The following is a 22,786-nucleotide window of genomic DNA, read 5'->3' as shown; positions in this document are numbered from 1 at the left end:
GACAAGCACTACCCTGTTCCAAGAGAGGGAAGGAAGGGCTCACAGCCTGGTATTGAGTCCCTGTTAAAGGCAGGGCTTTTGGAGCCAAGGATGTCTCCCTACAACACTCCTATCTTGCCAGTCAACAAACTGGATGGATGGACACAAGGGGGAAACACAGAATTTTCAAGTGTTAAAATTAAGATTAACTGAGGTGAGTGGCCTGGGCCTTCCAGACAGGGAAAAAGAATTTGAATTATAGGTGGACATTAAACAGGGTCGTGCCAAAGGAATTCTTGTGCTAAAATGTTTAACCCAGTGGCCAGAGAGCAGCCTCAATGTCTGCAGAATTGTGCAGCCACAGCTTCCGTGGGAGCAGAGGCCTGAAAACTGATGACAACAGGAGGATCTCCTAGAGTTCAAGTCTGGCATCAAGTTAAAGCTTTGACAACCAAAAGAGCCTCTAAATGGATGAGCAGGGCTCGGTGATTACAGTATGAAACTTGTTCAGTGGCACAGGAGGATTCAGAACTGAGGACAGGGCAAGGGTTTAACCCAGCCTCCTGTTTGAACAGCCTGGAGAGGGGCTGGCAAGGAACCCAGGACTGCACTCAAGGGACAGAGCTCCCGAGCCAGGCTGGGAGAGATTGATGGGACATTCCCTGGCCTGAGGGAGGCAATGTGTTTGTGGATGGCTCTGCAAGGGCAGCAGAAGGGAAAAGAGCTACAAGACAGGCTGTTATTAAGGAAGGGGAATCAGACAAAGCGCAGGTCACCGCCCCATGCTCAGCTCAACCCGCGGAGCTGTGGCTGCTTGTAAGAGCCTGGCACTGAAATGCCCTGAGCAGGAAGGCTTCAAAATCTTCTGCTGACACCATGGCACCTAACAGGGGGGCAAAAGCAATTCTGACTGCTTCAGCAAGCACTGGATCACTTATTAACCTATTGCTAAAGCAAATAATTCAAAGATAATGGATTGTGGAAGCAATAGATTCAGATGGGGAACTCATTTTACAGGAAAGACCCTTCAGGGGGTTATGGCAGCTTTAGGAATACAATGGGACCTCCATAACCCCTGGCAAGCCCAGAGCTCGGGTTGGGTAGAAAGAATGAATGGGGAAATAAAGAAACACCTTTGGAAGCCGGAGATGGAAACCAAGATGCCATGGGTACAGCTTTTGCCATTGGCCTTGGCAAGAAAAAGAGCCAGACCCAAGGCAGATATTCAATTATCTCCCTTGGAATTCATGTCTGGAATTCCTTACCTGGGCAATTCTCCACCTAGTGCAGGGTGGAAATAAGGGATGTAAATGTAAGGCAGGCTGTAGCCAGGATCCTGTCTCCTGTGGAATCTCTCCCCCAGGAAGCTGGGCAGGCACAGAGCCTGCCCTGGGACTTTGCTGTTGCCAACACCCAGCCAGGCCATCAGCTCCTGCCTAAGGAGTGCAAAGCAGCACCACTGGTGACCAAGGGGCCCACGCCAAGTGTCCCTGAGGCCAGAAACAGCCGCCAGCACAGCTGAGCACGGGGGGACCCCTCAGCCTGGCCTCAGGGGCTCTGAAGCCCCGGAGATTTGCACTTCCCGCCTGCAGCAGGACCATGGGAGCCGCCCCTGAGCCTGCCCTGAAGGCAACGCAGCAGCAGCCAGGGCTCCACAGCGGGCCAAGCCCCTGGGCCTGCCCACAGATCCTCTGCTCAAACCCTCGGGAATCCTGGCCACCCTCCCCTGGCACCTCCAGCCACTGCGGCCAAGCCTCGCTGCCGCTGCTGCAGCTCCAGCGCTGGCTGGGCCTGCACTGCCACAGCTGCTGGGGAGCACCGCGGCACAATTCCACCCTGGGGCTCACTCACACCCACACTCTGGGCTGCCTGCGACTGCACTGCTGCAAAATGTACCCATCCTGCTTCTTTTAAATCTTATTTCTCTGCTCAGAAAGGTTTCTCTACTCAAAGGTTTGCCTTTGGGAAAGAAATTTTAAAGGTTTTATTTAAGGGGTTCCCAGTCTGTTCGGATGTTAAACTCATCTCCACCACTCAATGGAGATGAGTTTAACATCCGAACAGACTGGGAATAGCCCAAAAGACACCCACAGAGATAACGACCAGCAACAAAACATCAACGCCCCGCAGCAAACAGCAACCAACAGCTACCCCAGACACTGCCCCCGGCACAGCTGGAGACACCTGGTCTGGAAAAGGCTGAGAAGGAAATCCAGGAGTGTGGGCGGAATTCACATCAGAGGGGAAGAAATCCGAGTCTAATAGGAAACCAAACACTAAAAACTTACACGACTTGGAAGCAATGAACATTAAAGCAGTGGATTTAGATTGGTTCAGACTAGGTAAAGTTTAGGAAAAATCGGGTAAAACTGACATGTCATGGAATGATTTTTCCTGCACAGCCGGGCTATGTGTGGATGAAAGTATTTCTGTTGCACATCCTGGCCAGAACCAAGCAATGCCTTGACTCTCTCACACGAAAGAGATTCTTGGAGAGTTTTTGTTTTCCCTATAGTTTCAGTGATAAGATTACAACATGAGAAACATTTTTTATAATAATCCTACTTTATATTGTCAGGTAGGTTTGGGACAGAAGGGTGAGAATCAATTTTTGGTCTGGGTTTTTCCATGTTCGCCTTTATGTTGCATTTTGCAAAATTGAAGAGCTTTAACCGTGATACTTTTAACTCTTAAATAGTTAATACTTTTTTTAAAAAAAGCAGGGTGAAGCTGCAAAGGGAAACAGCAAATGGAGAATGTTGGGAAAACTTTACTATAAATAAATGGGGGGGAATTGAGATGAGGGACTACATTTTGTTCGTCATGAAAAAGAGACCAGTGTGTTACAAGAGTTGTCTGCTGACTATTTCTGTACTACTTCATGAGATATGAGCTACAAGGATACCAGGGAAGGGGTTGCAGGAGCCCACACATAGTCCCACCCAGCAAATGGTACAAACAGATAACTCACAGAAATAACGACCAGGGAAAGGCTGGGGAAAGGGCAGGGGCAGATTAACACCCAGCAGGGAAACCTTTCCCGCTGACAAATGGTACAAGCAGATAACTCACAGAGATAATGACCAGGGAAAAGCTGGGGAAGGGGCAGGGGCAGATAAACAGTCTGCAAGGCAGGATATTTGCTTGCTTAAGCTTGATAGGGCACAGTTTGCAAGGCAGGACATTTGCTTGCTTAAGCTTGATAGGGCACATATTGCATTAATCATAAGATTTTGGTAATTTTCCACAGAGAAGTCACCAAATAAGGACATAGGGTGAAGAAGACGCGGCTGAGGAAGACTCCGCAGCCTTTATCACCGACCACCAGGAGACAGAAGGATGACCCCCTAGCAACAACCAGCGCAGGCGCAGAGAACTCCGAGATAACATGGACTCCTGAAGGATAGAGAGGATAAAAGGACTGAATCAGAAACTAGTTGGGGCGGCAGTAGGTGGAGCGGAGACTCCCCTGTCGCCCAGCGCTGAGCCTTTGCTTACGTAGTATAACTGCTTCAATAATTAATAAATTCTTTGATTGGAAATTACTCGTTTTGAGTCAATTTTATAATAATGGGGTGTCCAGGGGGTCCCTGTGCCCAGGAAAGGGGGTGCACGGGCCCCGGTGTTGAGGAAGGTGGTGGGTGCGGGCTGTGGAAGGCAGGAGTGGGGGTCCAGGGGGTGCTGGGGTCAAGGAAAAGCGGGGGCTGGGGTGTCTGAGAGGGGGAGGGCCGGGAAAGGGGGTGCGGGGGGGCATTGGTGCTGCATGAGGGGGTGCAGGAGGGTCCCCGTGCTGGATAAGGGGGTGCAGGGGGGGTCCCTGTGCCTGAGAACGGAGGGTTTGGGAGGGTTCCAGTCTCAGATATGGGGGTGCACGGCGGTCCTGGTGCAGTGGAATGGGGGTTCAGGGGGTCCTGGTGCTGTATAAGGGGATGCAGTGGGGTCCCGGTGCCCAGGAATGGGGGTTCAGGGGTGCCAGTGCCAGATAATGGCCTGGCTGGGGTCTGGTGCTGGGAAAAGGGGTGCAGGGGGTCCCAGGGCCAGATAACGGGATGCACTGGGGTCCCGGTGCCCAGGAATGGGGTTCCGGGGGGTTCCATTCCCGAGTTCCGGGGTTCAAGGGGTCCTGGTGCCTGAAAATTGAGGTTCAGGGGGTCCCGGTGCCGGATAAGGGGATGTAGTGGATCCCGGTGCCCAGAACTTGGGGTTCAGGGCGGTTTCCCTGCCCGGGAATGGGGGCTCAGGGGGTTCCAGGCTGCAGATAAGGGGGTGCAGGGGTTATCGGGGCTGAGGAAAGGGGTACAGGGGGGGTCCCAGTGCCCCAAAATGAACGTTCAAGGGCGGTCTCTTGACCCCCTGGAACCCCAGGGGACCCTCCGGGATCCCCTGGAACCCCTTCCAGGAAGCGCCGGGAATGAGGAACTGGGGGGACGCCGAAATTTGGGAGATCTGGGGGTCCAAAAGCCGAGGAAAAGGGCGGGTCTGGGGTCTGGGAAGGACGAGGTGGCCGGGAATGGGCGTGCAGGGCGTCCCAGAGCACTGACGGGGGTGCGGGGGGATCCTAGGCCCGGATTAGGGGGGGCAGGGGGGTCCCAGTGCCCAAAAATTGGGGTTCAGGGGGTTCCCGTGCCGGGGAATGCGGGTTCGGGGGGAGTTTCCTTCCAGGAATTCGGGATTCAAGGGGGTCCCGGTGGCCGGGAATTGCGGTTCCGGGGGCGTCGGTGACCAGAAATGGGGATTCAGGGGGGTCCTGGGGCCACATGAGGGGGTACAGGGCGGTGCCAATGCTGGGCAAGGGGGTACAGGGGGGTCCCTGTGCCCAGAAATGGGCGCTCAAGGGGGTCCGCGTGCTCAGGAATGGGGGTTCAGGGGGGTCCCGGAGCTGAAAAAGGGTGCTGAGGGGGTCACAGGACCGAAAATGGGGGTTCAGGGGAGTCCCGGTACCCGGGAATGGAGGTTTAGGGAGTTCCCGGGGCCCAGGAATTGCGGTTCAGGGGGGTCCCGGTGAACAGAAATGGGGGTTCAGGGGATCTCGGTGCCAGATGAGGGGGTACAGGGGGGTCCCGGTGCTGGGGAAGTGGAGTGAGGGGGGCTGGCATGACCCAAAATGGGGGTTCAGGAGGGTTCCCCTGCCCGGGAATGGAAGATCAAGGGGGTCCCGGTGCCCGGGAATTGCGGTTCAGGGGGGTCCCGGTTTCGGGGGGTCCCACTCACCTTTGGTCGCGGCCCCCGGGTCCCCCAGGAGCCCCAGGAGCCGCCGGAGCACCCCCAGCCCCAGCGCTGGGGCCATCGCAGCCGTCCCCGATCGCGGCTGCAGAGACGCGAAAGCCAAAGTGCCCGAGGGAGCGCGGGGGGAGGGGGAAAGGGCGAATTCCAGGGAATTCACCTGGATCCCCTCCTGGCACCCCTCTGGATCCCTCGGGGATCCGCCTGGGACCCTCCAGGGCCGCGCCCTGCGGGACCCCCGGGCCGGGCTCTGCTGAACTCCCGGCCCTGCGCTCAAACTCTGCCCGGACCCCGCTGGGCTCGGCCCAAAGCCGGGCAAGCAGCGGGAGCAGCGGAGCCAATTTTTGCTGCGGGTGCGGGTCCCACCCCCGGCGGAGCAGGGCTGGGCGCTGGGACCCGATCCCTGATTCCCAATCTCCTTCTCTCTCTCGCTCTCTCTCTGCTGTTCTCTCCCTTTCCTTTGGGGGATCATAAATCCCAGAGCGGCCGCAGAGCCCCGTGCCCAGGCCGGGTTTCCCAGCAAAGGGAGGCTGGGGCTGAGGTGCCCCGGGCTGGCCGGGAATGGGGGCCCGGGGCTCCCTGGGCTCACGGAAGTGGGGGCTCCAGGGGCTGGGAGAGGAGGATACCCGGGAAAGGGGGTGCAGGGGGGTGTTGGTGCAGGATAAGGGGGTGCAGGGGGGGGTCCCAGTGCCCGGGAATGGGGTTGGGAGGGGGGGGTGGGCAGCAGCTGCTGGAGAGAGACTGGGACAGACTGGAATGGACTGGGACAGACTGGGAAAAGAACCCACTGGGAGCAGAACTGAGGCAGCAGAGATCATACTGGGATATACTGGGACCACACTGAGGGCTACTGGGAACATGCAGGGGACAATTGAGATTGGACTGGGAGGGACTGGGAATGGTTTGGATCATCCTGGGACTGACTGGAATCATACTGGGAGTGACCAGATGTGTAGTAGGGGTGAAGAAGAGAAACTGGAATAATGCAGGGAGCAACTGGGATCATACTGGGAGCAGCTGCCCCATGCTGGGGTCATACTGGGATCATACTGGGACTGATGGGGTGACACTTGGAGTGACTGGCATAGTACTGGGAGTGTCTGGGAGTAACTGGGATCAAACTGGAGGTGACTGGACTTATCCTGGCAGCAACTGGGACCACAGCGGGGGCAAATGGCATCGGGTAAGGTGTGACCGGGCTCATCCTGGAAGGGACTGGGGCCACACTGGGCTCTTACTGAGAGGGACTGAGAGTGAAAGGAACCATACAGGGCATGACTGGGAGCCGCTGGGACCGTGTCGGGGGCAACTGGGATCCTACCGGGAGTGATTTGGACCAAACTGGGAGTGACCGGGAGCCACCGGTGAGGCGGCGGCGGAGCTGGGAGGCGGCCGCAGCGCAGGTGGGAGCCGCGCTGGGTTGTGCGGGGGCTCGGGGCTCGCTGCGGGCCTCGGGGGCGGCAGGGGGCTCAGGCGGGTTCCTTGTGCCGTGTCCGGCCCGTGGTGCCGCTGCCGTGAGGGCGCTGCGGGAGCGGCTGCCCGCGGTCTCCTTGCGGCCGCTGCCTCGGCAGGAGCCGCTGCCGGAGCAGCGCTGGCTCGGCCCGGTTCCTGTGGCTGGCACAGGGGCGGCTGCCCCGTGCCCGCGGCTGTGCGGGGAAATTCACGTGGCCGGAGGTTTCCGTGCCCCGAGGAGACAGAGGAGTCCTGTACAAGTGACTTTATTGCTGAGCAGAGGGAGAGGCCGTGGCGCATTTGCCGTGCGCTCGCTGCCATTGTTGTAGTTCGCAGCCTCCTTTTTATCCCCATTTTCCCGGCTCATCTCCCTGCTTTTTTGTTTCCTTTGTTATCTGTTTCACCACTTTTGCTTTGTCATCTATTTGCCAAGACCAGTTTGAGTCATTTGATTTTCCACAAACTCCTCTTTTCTCTGCTAACAGATGATCTGATCCCATCCCATGGTGAAATGTTGTGTTCCTCATTTCAGTGGATTGCTCAGCAGGAAGGTCAGGAGCTGGAGCTGTCTGGGTGGTTATTCCGAGGCCAGCTTGTAATCTAATGGTGCCATTGAAATGAGAAATGGGTTCTGTGGCTCCTGATATGAATTGGTTTGGGTTCCCAGGGGCTGGTCCATGTTGTTGTAGGATTTGTTCTGCTGGCCGTTCATCTTCTCCTCATTTTTGGCCACTCTCTCCAGCCAGGGCTGCATCAATTGACCATTTTTCTCTAATTAAATCATCAAATACTTGGATTCCCAACTGATTTCCCAGAACTTGTGGGAGCAAGAACATCTCAGTGCTCTAATCCACCCTATATAACATAGACAGTGACAGCACACGTTGGAGTGGGCAGAGGGATGATTCCCCCCCATTTATTTATAGTGAAGTTTTCCCAACATTCTCCATTTGCTGTTTCCCTTTGCAGCTTCACCCGTTTCTGTCGCAGGGTCAGATATCCTCACCCCGGGCTCTGCCTTGAGCTGTGCAAATTCCATCAGTGCAAGCAGGCAGAGCTCGGGGTGAGGGGCAGGGGGAATCAGCCCAATTCCTGCCCCAGGCAAGAGACCCAGGTACGTTGGCCAGGCTTTGCCCAGCAGGGTTCATTTGCATTCCTAAAGCTCCTCTCCTGGCTGACTAGAACCAAAGCTTCTCTTCCAGGGCTGCCATCTGGTGAGTCACATGTGCCCCCCCCCCCCCCGTCCCAGAATCTGCTTTTTTTAAAAAAAGTATCAACTATTTAAGAGTTAAAAGTATCACGGTTAAAGCTCTTCAATTTTGCAAAATGCAACATAAAGGCGAACATGGAAAAACCCTGACCAAAAATTGATTCTCACCCTTCTGTCCCAAACCTACCTGACAATATAAAGTAGGACTATTATAAAAAATGTTTCTCATGTTGTAATCTTATCACTGAAACTGTAGGGAAAACAAAAACTCTCCAAGAATCTCTTTCGTGTGAGAGAGTCAAGGCATTGCTTGGTTCTGGCCAGGATGGGCAACAGAAATAATTTCATCCACACATAGCCCGGCTGTGCAGAAAAAATCATTCCATGACATGTCAGTTTTACCCGATTTTTCCTAAACTTTACCTAGTCTGAACCAATCTAAATCCACTGCTTTAAAGTTCATTGCTTCCAAGTCGTGTAAGTTTTTAGTGTTTGGTTTCCTATTAGACTCGGATTTCTTCCCCTCTGCTGTGAATTCCGTCCACACTCCTGGATTTCCTTCTCAGCCTTTTCCAGACCAGGTGTCTCCAGCTGTGCCGGGGGCAGTGTCTGGGGTAGCTGTTGGTTGCTGTTTGCTGCGGGGCGTTGATGTTTTGTTGCTGGTCGTTATCTCTGTGGGTGTCTTTTGGGCTATTCCCAGTCTGTTCGGATGTTAAACTCGTCTCCATTGAGTGGTGGAGATGAGTTTAACATCCGAACAGACTGGGAACCCCTTAAATAAAACCTTTAAAATTTCTTTCCCAAAGGCAAACCTTTGAGTAGAGAAACCTTTCTGAGCAGAGAAAGAAGATTTAAAAGAAGCAGGATGGGTACATTTTGCAGCAGTGCAGTCGCAGGCAGCCCAGAGTGTGGGTGTGAGTGAGCCCCAGGGTGGAATTGTGCCGCGGTGCTCCCCAGCAGCTGTGGCAGTGCAGGCCCAGCCAGCGCTGGAGCTGCAGCAGCGGCAGCGAGGCTTGGCCGCAGTGGCTGGAGGTGCCAGGGGAGGGTGGCCAGGATTCCCGAGGGTTTGAGCAGAGGATCTGTGGGCAGGCCCAGGGGCTTGGCCCGCTGTGGAGCCCTGGCTGCTGCTGCGTTGCCTTCAGGGCAGGCTCAGGGGCGGCTCCCATGGTCCTGCTGCAGGCGGGAAGTGCAAATCTCCGGGGCTTCAGAGCCCCTGAGGCCAGGCTGAGGGGTCCCCCCGTGCTCAGCTGTGCTGGCGGCTGTTTCTGGCCTCAGGGACACTTGGCGTGGGCCCCTTGGCCACCAGTGGTGCTGCTTTGCGCTCCTTAGGCAGGAGCCGATGGCCTGGCTGGGTGTTGGCAACAGCAAAGTCCCAGGGCAGGCTCTGTGCCAGCCCAGCTTCCTGCGGGAGAGATTCCACAGGAGACAGGATTCTGGCTACAGCCTGCCTTACATTTACATCCCTTATTTCCACCCTGCACTAGGTGGAGAATTGCCCAGGTAAGGAATTCCAGACATGAATTCCAAGGGAGATAATTGAATATCTGCCTTGGGTCTGGCTCTTTTTCTTGCCAAGGCCAATGGCAAAAGCTGTACCCATGGCATCTTGGTTTCCATCTCCGGCTTCCAAAGGTGTTTCTTTATTTCCCCATTCATTCTTTCTACCCAACCCGAGCTCTGGGCTTGCCAGGGGTTATGGAGGTCCCATTGTATTCCTAAAGCTGCCATAACCCCCTGAAGGGTCTTTCCTGTAAAATGAGTTCCCCATCTGAATCTATTGCTTCCACAATCCATTATCTTTGAATTATTTGTTTTAGCAATAGGTTAATAAGTGATCCAGTGCTTGCTGAAGCAGTCAGAATTGCTTTTGCCCCCCTGTTAGGTGCCATGGTGTCAGCAGAAGATATTGAAGCCTTCCTGCTCAGGGCATTTCAGTGCCAGGCTCTTACAAGCACCCACAGCTCCGCGGGTTGAGCTGAGCATGGGCCGGTGACCTGCGCTTTGTCTGATTCCCCTTCCTTAATAACAGCCTGTCTTGTAGCTCTTTTCCCTTCTGCTGCCCTTGCAGAGCCATCCACAAACACATTGTCTCCCTCAGGCCAGGGAATGTCCCATCAATCTCTCCCAGCCTGGCTCGGGAGCTCTGTCCCTTGAGTGCAGTCCTGGGTTCCTTGCCAGCCCCTCTCCAGGCTGTTCAAACAGGAGGCTGGGTTAAACCCTTGCCCTGTCCTCAGTTCTGAATCCTCCTGTGCCACTGAACAAGTTTCATACTGTAATCACCGAGCCCTGCCAGACTTGAACTCTAGGAGATCCTCCTGTTGTCATCAGTTTTCAGCCTCTGCTCCCATGGAAGCTGTGGCTGCACAATTCTGCAGACAATGAGGCTGCTCTCTGGCCACTGGGTTAAACATTTTAGCACAAGAATTCCTTTGGCAAGACCCTGTTTAACGTCCACCTATAATTCAAATTCTTTTTCCCTGTCTGGAAAGCCCAGGCCACTCGCCTCAGTTAATCTTAATTTTAACACTTGAAAATTCTGTGTTTCCTCCTTGTGTCCATCCATCCAGTTTGTTGACTGGCAAGATAGGAGTGTTGTAGGGAGACACCCTTGGCTCCAAAAGCCCTGCCTTTAACAGGGACTCAATACCAGGCTGTGAGCCCTTCCTTCCCTCTCTTGGAACAGGGTAGTGCTTGTCCTGGTTGCTTTAATTTGTAGAGGCTCCATATCTAATTTTCTGTATTTCCCTGGGGCTGCCCACACTTCTGGGTTCACTTCAGCATAGGCCTTGTCAGACTTTTGACACAGAGGTACAACAGAACTGGCCTCTGTATCCCTTTTTACAGTATTAAAATCCAGCTCTCAACCTCCTTTCTAGTTAATTACAATCACAGGAAGAAGAAAAAGAAATTCATTTATTTCAAACCTATCCCCCACAGCTTCTAATAGTGGTTGAACAAATCATACCTGCTCATCTTTCCCTCTCATTCCCTTAAAAATTAAAATATTCCTTTACTATTTTCCCCTTTAGGTCTAAGATTCAGAACAGATTGAGAGGCCCCTGTGTCCATCAGGAAATGCCTCCTCTCAATGCAGACCCACCTGAATGTTCTCAAGGGCTCCAGTGTGGAGGGTCCCTGGTGTGATGGGAGCTGTGACAGCCCTGCCAATCCATGTCCATCACGGGCTGGACTTGCTGGTCCTGAGGGTGCTGCTGTCTCTGCTTGCAGTGTCCTTGTGCCCTGCAGCCGGAGCCCTGATTCCTTGCCAGGGGCTGTTTGGGTGGGCTGTGCCCTGCCGAGGAGGGCAATGCCTCTGCCGGGTGCTTGTGGCCGAGCCGTGCCCTGGGTGCTGGGGCCCCCTTGGGCCCTGGGGCTGATCCCTCAGGGGCTGTAGGAGCTCTGCCCTGGCCTTTGCCTTCAGCTTGGCCTTTTGCTGCTCCCTTCTTGCATTCACCTGCTGGGCCTTTGTGCCCAAGTGCTGCAGGGCCTTCTTCTGCCCCTCCTGCAGCCCCCCTCAGTGCCTGTGGGTGCTTGTCTTGCTTTACAAGACAGGTGTCTGCTTGGGAAGGCAGAAAAAGCCTCTCTTGGAATGGAGAATGCAAACCCCCTCCCTCTTAATTTTTAGGATAGTGAAATCAAGGGGCTCTCAGGCAAAGATATGGGATTAGGAATAACGGTTCTTTACTAGTGTGTATAATATAATAATAGTAGTGTGTATCAACAGCTCCGGCAGTGCCAACAAACAGAGCCCGGAGCCGGTCCCGGCCTTTCGGCCGCGGCGCTTTCCCCTTGGGTGCAGTTCCGGGCACGGCCGGCAGGGGCGCCGGTGGCTCCCGCGGGGCGGGGCAGCGCATCCCTGCCATGGGAACCTCTCTTAACGGCAATAGAGCAATCCCTTCATCTAACTCTTTCACTTTTTTACCTTCTGTAGCCTTTCTCCCGTGTTTTGAGAAAGAATTTGGAGAGGGCTGCCTTTTAACTGAGCTCCTAGTGTTTTGATAAGGTGCTTCCTGTAGAGAGAGGGATTTTCCCTGAACAGCAGGAGCTGTGGTTACCAAGGGGACGTAACTCAGAGCAGGAGGGGTCAGGGGAGGATATCCCGCCGAGGCTCGGTCGGAGTGTGGGCAGGGTCTGCTGCCGGAATCGCCAGAGGGGGATCTTCCCGTGGAGGCTGAGCCGGAGCGTGGGCAGCCCCCACATGGCTTCTGGCGGCTGATCCGGCAGCTCCGGGCAGAGAAAAGGCAGGTGGGAGACCCCGGCAGCAGCAGCGGCGCTGCCCAGCGCAGCTGGCACGGGCAGGGCAGCCGGGGATGGGATGGCTGGGACCCGCCCTCGGTGCGGTCGGCGCGGTGACCTCGGCCCACGCGGCAGGACAGAGCAACCCCATCTTGCCCAGCATGGCCGGCAGAGCGGCCGCGGGCCGGGCAGTGGGGCCAGGGCACACAAATTCACCGCCAGCGCCGGGGCAGGTGGAGCTGCCCTGGGCAGTGAGCCCGCACCTGGGATGGAAACCGGGGCAGGCGGAGCTGAGGCGGGCAGCGAGCCGGGACCCGGGACAGGCGCCTCGGCCGCCAACGGAGGGGGCAAGAGCTGCAGAGGATCCCACTCTCTTTCTGACTTTTCCTCTTGTTCCCCTCCCTTTCATTTCCCCTTTTTATTTTCTTGGTTTATTCCTCGGGTGTTTCTGATACTTCAAAGATTTTTATTCTCCTAAAATCTCCTGTCTAACATATGGCATATTCTCTTTCTTCTAGATTAAATGGGTTTTTTTCCAAATAAATCCAGAACCTAACAAATCCAATGCTTGGATATTTTGAAATGGTCGACGAGCTAACTCATGACCTCCTAATGTTGTTTTTCTCATCACCTTTTTTATTTATCCTTTGGCAAATTAAGCATCTTTCAGTGACTTGCTTTGCTACACCAAAAATCCCAGTGCACCCAAAATTCCTTAAAAAATGATCACACAAAGCTTGAGTATGCCAGTGGGGTTTCTGATGCACGTCTTCTAATCTTTTCCTAGTAAGCACATTTTATTAAGTAATTGTCTTCCATGTAGAAGTTTCTATTTCCCTGATTTATCTTGTTCATTTCCTATCTTGTTTAATTCTTTTTTCTCGGCTTCCCTAAACTTTGGAATTTCCAGTTTTTCCTCGTTTGGAGTTAATATTAACATAACTCTTTCAGCTCCATTTTCTGCTGCATCCTTAGCTTTGTGATCTGCCCCCAGTTTGCCCAGTTTGCCTCTCCTTTGGCCCGGGCCGGGTTCCCCCCGCCCGCAGCGGCTGGGAGCAGCCGAGAGCCCCGCGCTGCCCATGCCGACCTGGCCCGGCTCCATGGCCGCTGCTGCCGCGGGCTGCGAGGGCTGCGGGAACGGGGCACCGAGGGTGTGGCTGCTGCTGGGGGAGGAGGAGGAGGGAGGGAAGGGCAGGGATGGAGGGGGAGGAGAAGAAATGGAAGGGGCGGAATGGAAGAGGAGCAGGAGGTGGGGATAAGACAGGGGAGGAGGAGGAGGGGGGATGGAAGAGGAGGAGCGGGAGGAGAAAGAGCAGGGAAGGAGGCGGGGTTAGGGGGAGGAGGAGAGGGAGGTGGAGATAGGACAGAGGAGGAGCGGGAGGAAGAGGAAGAGGAGGTACGAAGGCGGATCAAGGCTGAGCTGAGGGAGCCACGCGGTCTCGATCCCTGCCTGAATTCGCAGCCCCCACCTGTGGGATCATCGCCCCCCCCCATGGCGCAGGTGAGCGGGGAGGGGGAGCCCGGCCCGGATATCCCGGGGGGTCCCTGGGTTGGGTTTTTGGGGGGATGTTTGGAGAATGAAGAAGTCCAAGGCTGAGCGGAAAAGGCCCTTCGGGGGGACATCGGGGGGTGGCGGTGGCGGCTGCCGGCAGAGGCAGCCTGGAGGAGCAGAGCCCTGTGTCCCCCAGGAGGCCAAAGTGGGGAGGCCAGAGAGGGGGGAGCGCCGCCATTGGCGGGAGCCTCAAGAGCCTGGAGAGGGGCAGGGGGGACTCCTTGGAGCCGCTGCAGCGCAGAGCAGAGAATGAGGGGAGAAGGGAGCCCGGGAGCCCAAACAGCCCTGGCATCCCGAAATGGGGAGAGCCAAGAGGGGGCAGTGCGTCCCCAGAGACGGCCTGGGGGGATCTCGTTGCCCTTGCCTGTGGCACGGAGGCAAATCCCATGCTGTCCTTGTCCTTCCTCGCCCAGAGCAGGAGCTGAGCATGGAGAGCAGGGAGGACAAATGCCCGCGGCAGAACCTGGTGGCAGAGGCCGTTTTGAGCGGCTCCACGGCGCAGGAAGCCAACGGGGAGGAAAAGGCCCGGAGATGCCGCACGAGGAGGGGCTGCAAACGCAGATGGCGGGGATGTGAGGGGGAAAGAGCCAGCCTGGGCCGGGAAGGCGGCCGGAGATGGAGCCAGAGCTCGGAGCTGGTGCTCCATGAGCAGCTCCATGATGGGGAGAAGCCCCACACGTGCGTGGAGTGTGGGAAGAGCTTCAGGTGGAACTCCGAGCTGATCAGGCACCAGAGGACCCACACTGGGGAACGGCCCTACGAGTGTGGGGAGTGTGGACAGAGCTTCAGCTGCAGCTCCAGCCTGATCAGGCACCAGAGGACCCACACGGGGGAGAGGCCCTATGAGTGTTCCAAGTGTGGGAAGAGGTTTCAGACCAGCTCTGATCTTCTCCTGCACTATCAGAGTCACACAGAGGAGAGGCCCTTCCAATGCCCCGACTGTGGGAAGGGATTCAAGCGCAACTCTGACCTCATCAAGCACCAGCGCATCCACACAGGGGAGAGGCCCTACGAGTGTGATAAATGCAGGAAGAGGTTTCAGACCAGCTCCCATCTCCTCCGGCACTATCGGATTCACACAGAGGAGAGGCCATTCCGCTGCCCCGACTGTGGGAAGGGATTCCAGCAGAACTCCACCCTCGTCAGGCACCGGCGCATCCACACAGGGGAGAGGCCCTACGAGTGTCCCCAGTGTGGGAAGAGCTTCTCCTGCAGCTCTCACTTGACCCAACACCAACGGAGGCACCGGTAAGGGAAGCCCTGCAAGTGCCCCGAGTGCGGGAAGAGCTTCGTGCGCTGCTGCAGCTCCATCCCCCACTGGAGGAGGCACTTTGGGCACAGCCCTGGTCACTCACATTCCCTGTGATCCATGTTGGGAACACACCTGCCTGCTTGTCCTTTGGTTTGGCCTGAATTTTTTTCTCTTCTCCATGTGTTTCCACTCTAAAAGCCAAGAGGGATGAATCTGTCACCTCAAAACCACTCAAATTCCACTGAAAATAACTGAATTTTAACCCAAAAAGGCTCAATCCTACCTCAAATTCCTTGTTCCCTCCTCAAAAAACCTCAATCCCATGCTAAACTCTCCATTCCACAGCCACCAGGGTGAGATGGGGTTAGAAGGGGACTGGGAGAAGTGGGATCCCAATTTGGAGCAGTGGGATGGGGATTGTGTGGGGCTGGGTGTGTGGGTTGTATTTGATAGCAAATAAAACTTTCAGAGTTAGTGATTTCTGTCCTGTTCATTTTCAGTCAGTTCTGTTTGCAGAGTGCCACCTTCTCAGCTGATTCAATTCTTATAAAAGTCCCATTTTTTAAATCATCTAGCCTCTAACAATTAAAAAACCAATATCCAAATAAAACCACGCACCCCCAATAAACCTTTTAAAAATAATTTTAATTGTTTTGGAGTACTTAAGGATGTTATTAAAGTTTAATTGTTTGGTTGAAATGTCTGAGAAATTGTACTGGTGTTTGGTTTTGTGTTTAGTATATTTGTAATATGAATTGTTTTACTAAGGTGTGTTAGATTGCTTGGTAGTTTCTTTAGATATTTTTATCTAAAGTACATTAGTCATAGAGTTAAAATTTTCAAAAGGTATTTTTTGATATATAATTTGTTTATTTATATACATTAGTAATATTATAGTAATAGTTGTTGCTTTGGTTTGAATCACTGTTGGAGTATTGTAAAGAAGATTTGAGATTTTTATATTTTATTTTTATTATAATTTTTTAAAGTTCAATTATTATTTCTTTGTTTATAATTTTATTGCAGTTTGTTGCGGGAATAGGAAGGAAGTTCAAGGGCAGGAACATTTTTTCCTGGCTGGGAACTGGAATTCCAGACCCTGGGAGTGTGTGCAGGACCCCACAGACTGGGATCAAAGATGGGCTGGGATCAAATACGGACTGGGATCAAATACGGACTGGGATCAAATATGGGCTGGGATCACATGGATGGGGATCCTGTGCATCAGAACCCTCCAGACCAGGATAGCCTGAAGTGGGATCAAATATGGACTGGGACTGTATGGACTGGGATCCCAGGGACTGGGACCATATGGATCAGGACCACACAGACTGGGATCAAATATGGGCTGGGACTGTTTTTTAAAGTAACTTTGTTATAAGTTTTTATTTCTGTTGTTAATTAAGCTCAGTGAAATAGCTGCTTCTGTTAAACTGCCTGCTTGGGTGGGATAACATCCAATGCACCCAGGATGAGGACACCTGTACAGATCTGCCAACTATCAGCACTCCCCGTCTGAAGGCAGAGTGCACCAAGGCCCAAAACCTGGAGGTGATAAAGAGAAGGAGCCAAAACCACAGCCAAGAAACACACATGCTCTGAAAAGGCAGACCCAAGGAGGGGCCATGTAAAATCATTCCTGGAATATGTAAAGTAGTTTATGGGTATGCATGAGGCTCTATGAATATGCACCAGGCTGATGTAAGGGGAAAGGTATTTCAGGGTGATGCAGATTCCTTGGTTGTGGTTTTAGTCCATTTTTATCACCTCCAGTTTTTGGGCTTTGGTCTACTCTGACTCTGAGAAATTGAGGTTTTGGGATTTTTAGTATGTTGTGGATGGAAGCAAAATGGAGGGCACAGTGTTTCGTCCTGGGTTTCTTCTTCATGCTTCTTCCTTCTTCATGGGTTTGGGTGGCTTTTTGTAATTGGGCAGAAATTCCACATTGCAGGCTCTTTGGGATCAGTTATTGGGTTAAAAGGGAAAATAATCTAGGTGTCAGTTCCTAATTGGATAGTTTAGTCTTAAAAGACCTTGGAACAAGAGATTGTGGGCCATTTTGTGCCTTCTACTGAAAAGCTGCTGAACTCCCAGTAATGAGGCTGTTTTACTGATAAGAAATAATAAACACTTGAGTCTGAACATGAATTACTGTCTCAAGTGCCTTCAATCCAGAGCCAGTGAAACCAACAACTGGTACCCCACAGCTAGAGGTAGTGCCAAGGCAGAACTTGTTCATGCTCTTTTCCCCTGGTGATTTTCTACTCCCGTCCAGACTCTGATAGCAAAGCCGTGCTGGTGACAAAAGATTGACCTTGGCATCCTGGGGCACTTTCTGGGTGGGTGTTTGAATCTGCTTTTCCAGGCCTCGGGCTGAGCAGGGTGAGGCCGAGGCCTGGGCCCCTCCAGGCGGCGCCGGGAGCGCCCGGGGCAGCGGCGAGGGGCGGCCCTGAGGGGCGGCACAGGGGGCATTTCCCCCGAGCGGGCGGGCGGGCGGCGGGGAAAGGCGCCCTGGGCACAAGGGCAGGCACAAGGGCCCCGGCTCTCTGCAGTGCGGGCGGCCCAGCGCCGATCGCTGCTCCCGGAGCCGCTGCCAGGGCCGGGTCTCCTCCCCGCCGCTGACCCTGCACCTGCAGCGCTGCCTCCGCCTCTGCCGGGCTCCCCGGCACGGACGGCAAGGACGTGGACACGCTGCAGCAGGGGCCCAGCAGGGACACCCAGATGGTGCCGGGGCTGCAGCTCCTCTCCTGCAAGCAAAGGCTGACACAGCTCGGCTTCTTCAGCCTGGGAAAGAGACCCAGCCTTGATCCAGCTGTGGCCTTCCAGTACCTGAGGGCAACACACAAGAAAGCTGGACAGGGACTTTGTACGGGGGCAGGCAAGGACAGGACAAGGGAGCATGGATCCAAATGGAGAGAGATTAGGTTTAGGTAAGGGATTGAGAAAAAAGACTCTCCTGGAACAGGTTGCCCAGAGAAGGTGGGCATGTCCCGTCCCTGACAGTGTTCAAGGCCAGGCTGCATGGAGCTCTAGACAAGCCGGTCCAGTGCAAGGGATCCCCAGCCACAGCAGGAGAGTTGCAGCCATGGGATTTTCCAGATCCCTTCCAAGCCAAACCATGCCACGACTCCATGATTCTGGGATACTTCCCCTCCTCATCCTCTGGCAGAAAAAGAAACTTGGCCCCAAGTTCCACACTGCAGACCATGTCTTTTGGCAGCCTGCAACTGTGTCAACAGAGGATGAAAAGAGATGACATTACTGACACGATTTCCCTTTTCTACTTGAAAAGTAAATGCTCTGCTCCTGTCCACTCTGGCAAAATTGTCAGAAGAGGCAATTGTTCCCCATGAAATGCTTGGTCTCATGCAAAGAAGAAATAAGCCAGAAGCCAACAGTCTTCGTTATTGCTACGTTGTTTTCTTTGGTTGCTTCTCTAATAGGAATGACTTTGGGGTGTGATCTGTTTGTTTCTCTCTTTCGTTCCTTGGGGCGCGCGGCGGCTCCTCCGTTGGGTTCCCCGGGCAATGGAGGAACGGCCGCGAGCTCCGGCGGCTCCGCAGCAGCAGCAGCAGCAGCAGCAGCAGCAGCAGCAGCAGCAGCAGCAGCAGCAGCAGCAGCAGCAGCAGCAGCGCTTCTCTTGATTGGTTTTCCACTCGACTTCCCACTCGCTCCCCATCCTCTTCTCCCTCTCACACTCACCCTACTCCCGTCCCGTGTTGGGCCGTGCCGTCCGTGTTCCGCCTCTCCCAGCCCGGCTGATGCCGCGTCCCGCAAGGCGCCCCTCGGCGGGGCCGCCCCGTGCCCGCCCCTGCCCGGCCCGCCGTGGTTCCGCCTCGGCCGGGCTCTCTCCGTCCTGGCTGTGGCGCCGCTGGAAGAGCCGCTCGCTCTGGTGCTGGCGGAGCAGTGCGGGCTTTTGGCTGCGCCTGGTGCGGGCTCTGGCCCAGCCCCGGCCGAGGCCCCGGCCCCGAACGAAGCCCCTGCCGCGGTTCCGCCCGCAGCCGCCCCGCTGCCGCCCGGCTCCCGCCCCGTGGCTGACAGCGTGGCCGGCAGCTGCCCTGCTCCGAGCTCCGCCGCTCGCCAGCTCGGCCGCCGGCCCCGAGCCGCCGCAGCTCGGGGCAGCTCGGCAAGCAGCAGCGCGCCGGGCGGGCGGGTGCCCCGGGCAGAAAAGCGGCAGCGCGGTACCGCCCGCATGGGCGGAGAGGCCTCCCCTAGAGCAGCTCTAGCGGCAGGGCCCACTGCTGGGCAGCGGCGGCCGCGGCAGCGTTTACTCCGGTCCCCGCCTCACCGATGGCGCCCCGGGAAGAGACGGGGCCAGCTCGGAGGGCGGCGGCGGGCGGCGGGCGATGAGCTCAGCCCGCCGCTGGCCTTGGCTCGCAGGCGGCCATCAAGCGAGTGTCCCGGGAGCACATCTCGGAGTGGGCGCGGCTGGGGAGTGAGCGGGGCCAGCGGGAGGAGCCGGCGGGGCGTGCCGGGCGGGGCTGAGGCGAGGCCCGGCAGGGCGGCAGCCGGAACGCTGCGAGGGCAGCGAGCGTGGAGTGAGCGGGGGCCGCGCAGCGCCCCGGGCCGGGCCATGGCGAGCCGCGGCGGGGCCGGGCAGGGGCTGCCCGAGGCGCGGCGCAGCTTCGGCCCCGCTGACGGCATCGCGGTCCCCCCGCAGCGCAAGGGCGCCCTTGTGCCCCTGGAGCTGGCGCTGCTGTGGATGGTGTCGCGGCCTGGCTTCGTGCGGCTCCTGGACTGCTTCGAGGTGCCCGAGGGCTTCGTGCTGCTCACGGAGCGTCCGCAGCGCTGTCAGCACCTCTGGTACTTCCTGCATGAGCGGCGGTTCCTGACGGAGCCCGTGGCGCGGGGGCTGTTCCGCCAGGTGCTGGAGGCCATGGGGCACTGCAGCAGCCGCGGCGTCCTGCACCCCCACATCAAGGCCGAGAATGTCCTCGTCGACCTGGCCACGGGTGAGGCGAAGCTCCTCGACTTCGGCTGCGGCACGATCCTCCAGGACACGTTCTACACCCGGATGTCAGGTGAGCCCAATGCCGGGGCCCAGCTGGGCAGCAGAAGTTCCTCCCTTGGCTGGCAGAGGGGGAAGAGGGAGGGAAGGAAGGAGGCAAGGAAGGAGGGGGAATCCATCTTCAGCCAGCTGCAGCCAAGTTGCTTTGTTGCAGGGCAGGGGCTGGCTATTGTGGAACGGGAGCTGGCTGGGAGGGAGGGAGCAGCATGGGCCTGATGAGCTGCGCCCGTATCCCATAGGAACGCCGGAGTACAGCCCACCAGAGTGGATCCTCTTTGGCTGCTACCATGGCCAGCCAGCCACCATCTGGTCCCTGGGCATCCTGCTCTATGAGCTGCTCTGTGGGCACCTTCCTTTCCACACCAACGAGGACATCGTCCGGGGCCAGCTCTTCTTCCTGCCCCGGGTGTCTCAAGGTGGGGATGCGCCTTCAAGGCACGAGGGGAAGAACGGGGTTGGGAGGGGCGGCTGGCACATAAGCGTCCTGCTCTTGCAGCTGGTGAGGAGGTGGATCTCCTGGGCTTAGCTGGAGGAGGTGGCACCTGTGCCTCTGTGCTGGTGTCCTCCGCAAGAGAGGATCGATAGGAAGCTTTTGGCTGCAGCTCTGAGCACTCCTGGTGTGGCCTGGGCACTGTGGAATGTGGGAGAGCACAGACAGGAGCCTTGTCCCGCTGAGTGGCGGATTCTGGTTTCTCTCCGCAGAGTGCCAACACCTCATCAGGTGGTGTTTATGCATGGAGCCCACAGACAGGCCAGCACTGGAGGACCTTTTTGAGCATTCTTGGCTGCAGGAGCCCTGCCTGGCCCAGGAGACAGCAGAGATCCAGGAGCCCAGCAAGCAGCAGCGGCACGCGTCTCATGGCGCTGGAAGAAAACCCCGGAGCGTTTCCCTGCGGCCGCGGCGCAGAGGAGAGAGCGCAGCCGAGGAGATGCTGCTTCCGCTGGTCCCTGCGAGCTGTGGAGGCAGCAGCTCCGTGCTGCCCGTCCCATTGGAGAAGTGGTGGCAGTGCGGTGAAGGTGCCACGGACTGGGACAGGGGAAACATCCCCCTGCAGCTCAATGGCATCGTGATGTCCCCGCAAGCCGAGGCACAGCTGGCGCGTTCTTCTGGAGCACGACGTGGAGCTGGGAACACCATCCTGGAGCTGGCGGCTGGCGGGGCAGAGCCGATTGGCTTTGGCTGCGGCCCCTGCCTGGAGGACACGCTCTGCGCCCCGATGGAATCAAGATGAGTCCCCAGCTGGCGCAGGGGCGGGGGGATGCTGGTGCTCCCAGGCACGGCAGGGCTCGGCCTGGCCACGCGCCGGAGGTTCCCCGCTCGGCAGCGCTGGGGAATATTAATTTTTCCGCCGGCCGCCGAGCTGCTTTTTGGCAGGACAGGGGATGGATGTTGTGGAAGCGGAGCCGGCTCCTGGCCTTGCTGACAGCTTCTGCCAGCCAGCCTGGCACGGGTTGAGGCGGGGGCAGCCAGCCTGACAAAAGCATCCATCCATGTGGATGGGGGCGGCAGAGGGGGACGGGTTCCGAATCCGTGCCCCAGCTGGTCTGCTCTGCAGGCCCTTGAGGAAGGGGTGCGTTTATGGGCGGGAGAGGTGGGGATTTTCCCCACCCGTGGACAGGTTTAATTCTCACATGGAGTGGTCAGACCCTCCTCAGGCCCATGAAACGGTGACAGGCTTTGTGCTTTTTCTTGTTTCCATGTCTTGTTTTGAATTGACTTTCGTGCAATTGTTCTTTGTTTTTCCCAGGAGGATTACACCTGGTGCCCGGACCGGACGGGGAAGCGCCTGCAGCGTCCGTGGAGCGCGTCCATTGCCAGCGCTGCCCCAGGGGCCACGGTCTGCAGGGACAGCCCCTTCCAGAAGGACGAGGACCTGGTTTGGGATCGGCTCCTCTCCTGGCAGCAGCTCTGCAGAGGTGGACACCCGGCTCCACAGCTCGGCTGGCAGAAGGGCTCCGGGCAGGCGGCAGCGGGCACACGGGCATCCCGCTCTTGCAGCTGCTGAGGAGGTTGCTGTGCCGGGATTAAGCAGAGGAGGTGGAACGTGGCCTGCCCCGCTGCCCTTCTCTAAAAACAGAGAATGGGTCGGGAGGTTTGGGCTCTGAGCACAGCCAGCAGCCTGGCCCGGGCACAGGCCCTGGCGGGACAGGGGGACAGGAGCCTGCTGCCACTGACCGTGGCTCTCTGGTTTCTCTCTGCAGGCTGCCAGCACCTCATGCCATGGGAACGGCACCGCTCGGCCTGCCAGGCTGGGAGGGCTGGAGGGCGGCCGGTGTTCATTTGCTGTCAAAAATAAATTGGGGTTTTTTGTCATTGTCATCATTGGAGCGTTTCTTTCCTCCTTTTCCAAGCTCTTGGCCTCCCTTCCTCCAGGGTAATCTTTTTTCTCCTTCCTCAACCGCTTGACGGCATTTGGCAGGGGGGGTTAAGCAACGTGAAAAATTCAACAACAGTTCCTGTTGCCAACTGCAGCAGCCCCTTCAAGAGCCCTGAGCTTCCACCAAGGTCAGTGTGTGCCTTGCAAAAGGAAGTGCTTTGCAGTGATGGGGTTGTTGCCCTGCTGCAAAAGCTGGGAGGAAATCAGAAATGGAAAAATGCCAATTTGGCTCAACCACCGCCCAGGTTCTTCATCTTTTCCCTCTTCTCCATGATAGGCAGGCAGTGCTGGACTCCAGTAAGGTTCAAGTTCTTGGTGCTCTCTGGCATCAAAGGGATCAAGGAAACTCTTGTACGCAGGGACTGCAACAGGACTACTTGTCAGCCCTTCTGCTACTTGTCAGAACCCAGGAAATTCCCCTGGCTGCCCTGGAGGACTCGAGCCCCTGCCCAGGGGGCTCAGAGACCCTGGCACAGAGCCCAAGACCCCTGTGCCT

At 56.4% G+C, this 22,786-nt stretch overlaps 1 protein-coding gene and 1 pseudogene across 1 annotated transcript; both read left to right on the top strand.

The window, feature by feature from the left end:
- Window positions 1-15,300, top strand: part of LOC139605193 (zinc finger protein 271-like) — a 98,776-nt pseudogene extending 83,476 nt beyond the window's left edge.
- A 3,131-nt stretch (window positions 15,301-18,431) lies between these two features.
- LOC139605237 (uncharacterized) lies at window positions 18,432-21,144 on the top strand. Its single transcript, XM_071456580.1, has 4 exons — window positions 18,432-18,532; window positions 18,658-19,925; window positions 20,152-20,328; window positions 20,615-21,144. The coding sequence occupies exons 1-4, from the start codon at window positions 18,432-18,434 to the stop codon at window positions 21,142-21,144; spliced, it is 2,076 nt and encodes a 691-aa protein (XP_071312681.1).
- The last annotated feature ends 1,642 nt before the right edge of the window (window positions 21,145-22,786 follow it).

The sequence above is a fragment of the Agelaius tricolor genome, unplaced genomic scaffold (genome assembly GCF_023055355.1).
Source record: "Agelaius tricolor isolate 1412-34295 unplaced genomic scaffold, bAgeTri1.0.p SCAF_61, whole genome shotgun sequence".
NCBI lineage: Eukaryota > Metazoa > Chordata > Aves > Passeriformes > Icteridae > Agelaius > Agelaius tricolor.
The sequence above is the reverse complement of the archived record's forward strand: the minus strand, read 5'-3'. Positions and strand labels throughout refer to the sequence as shown.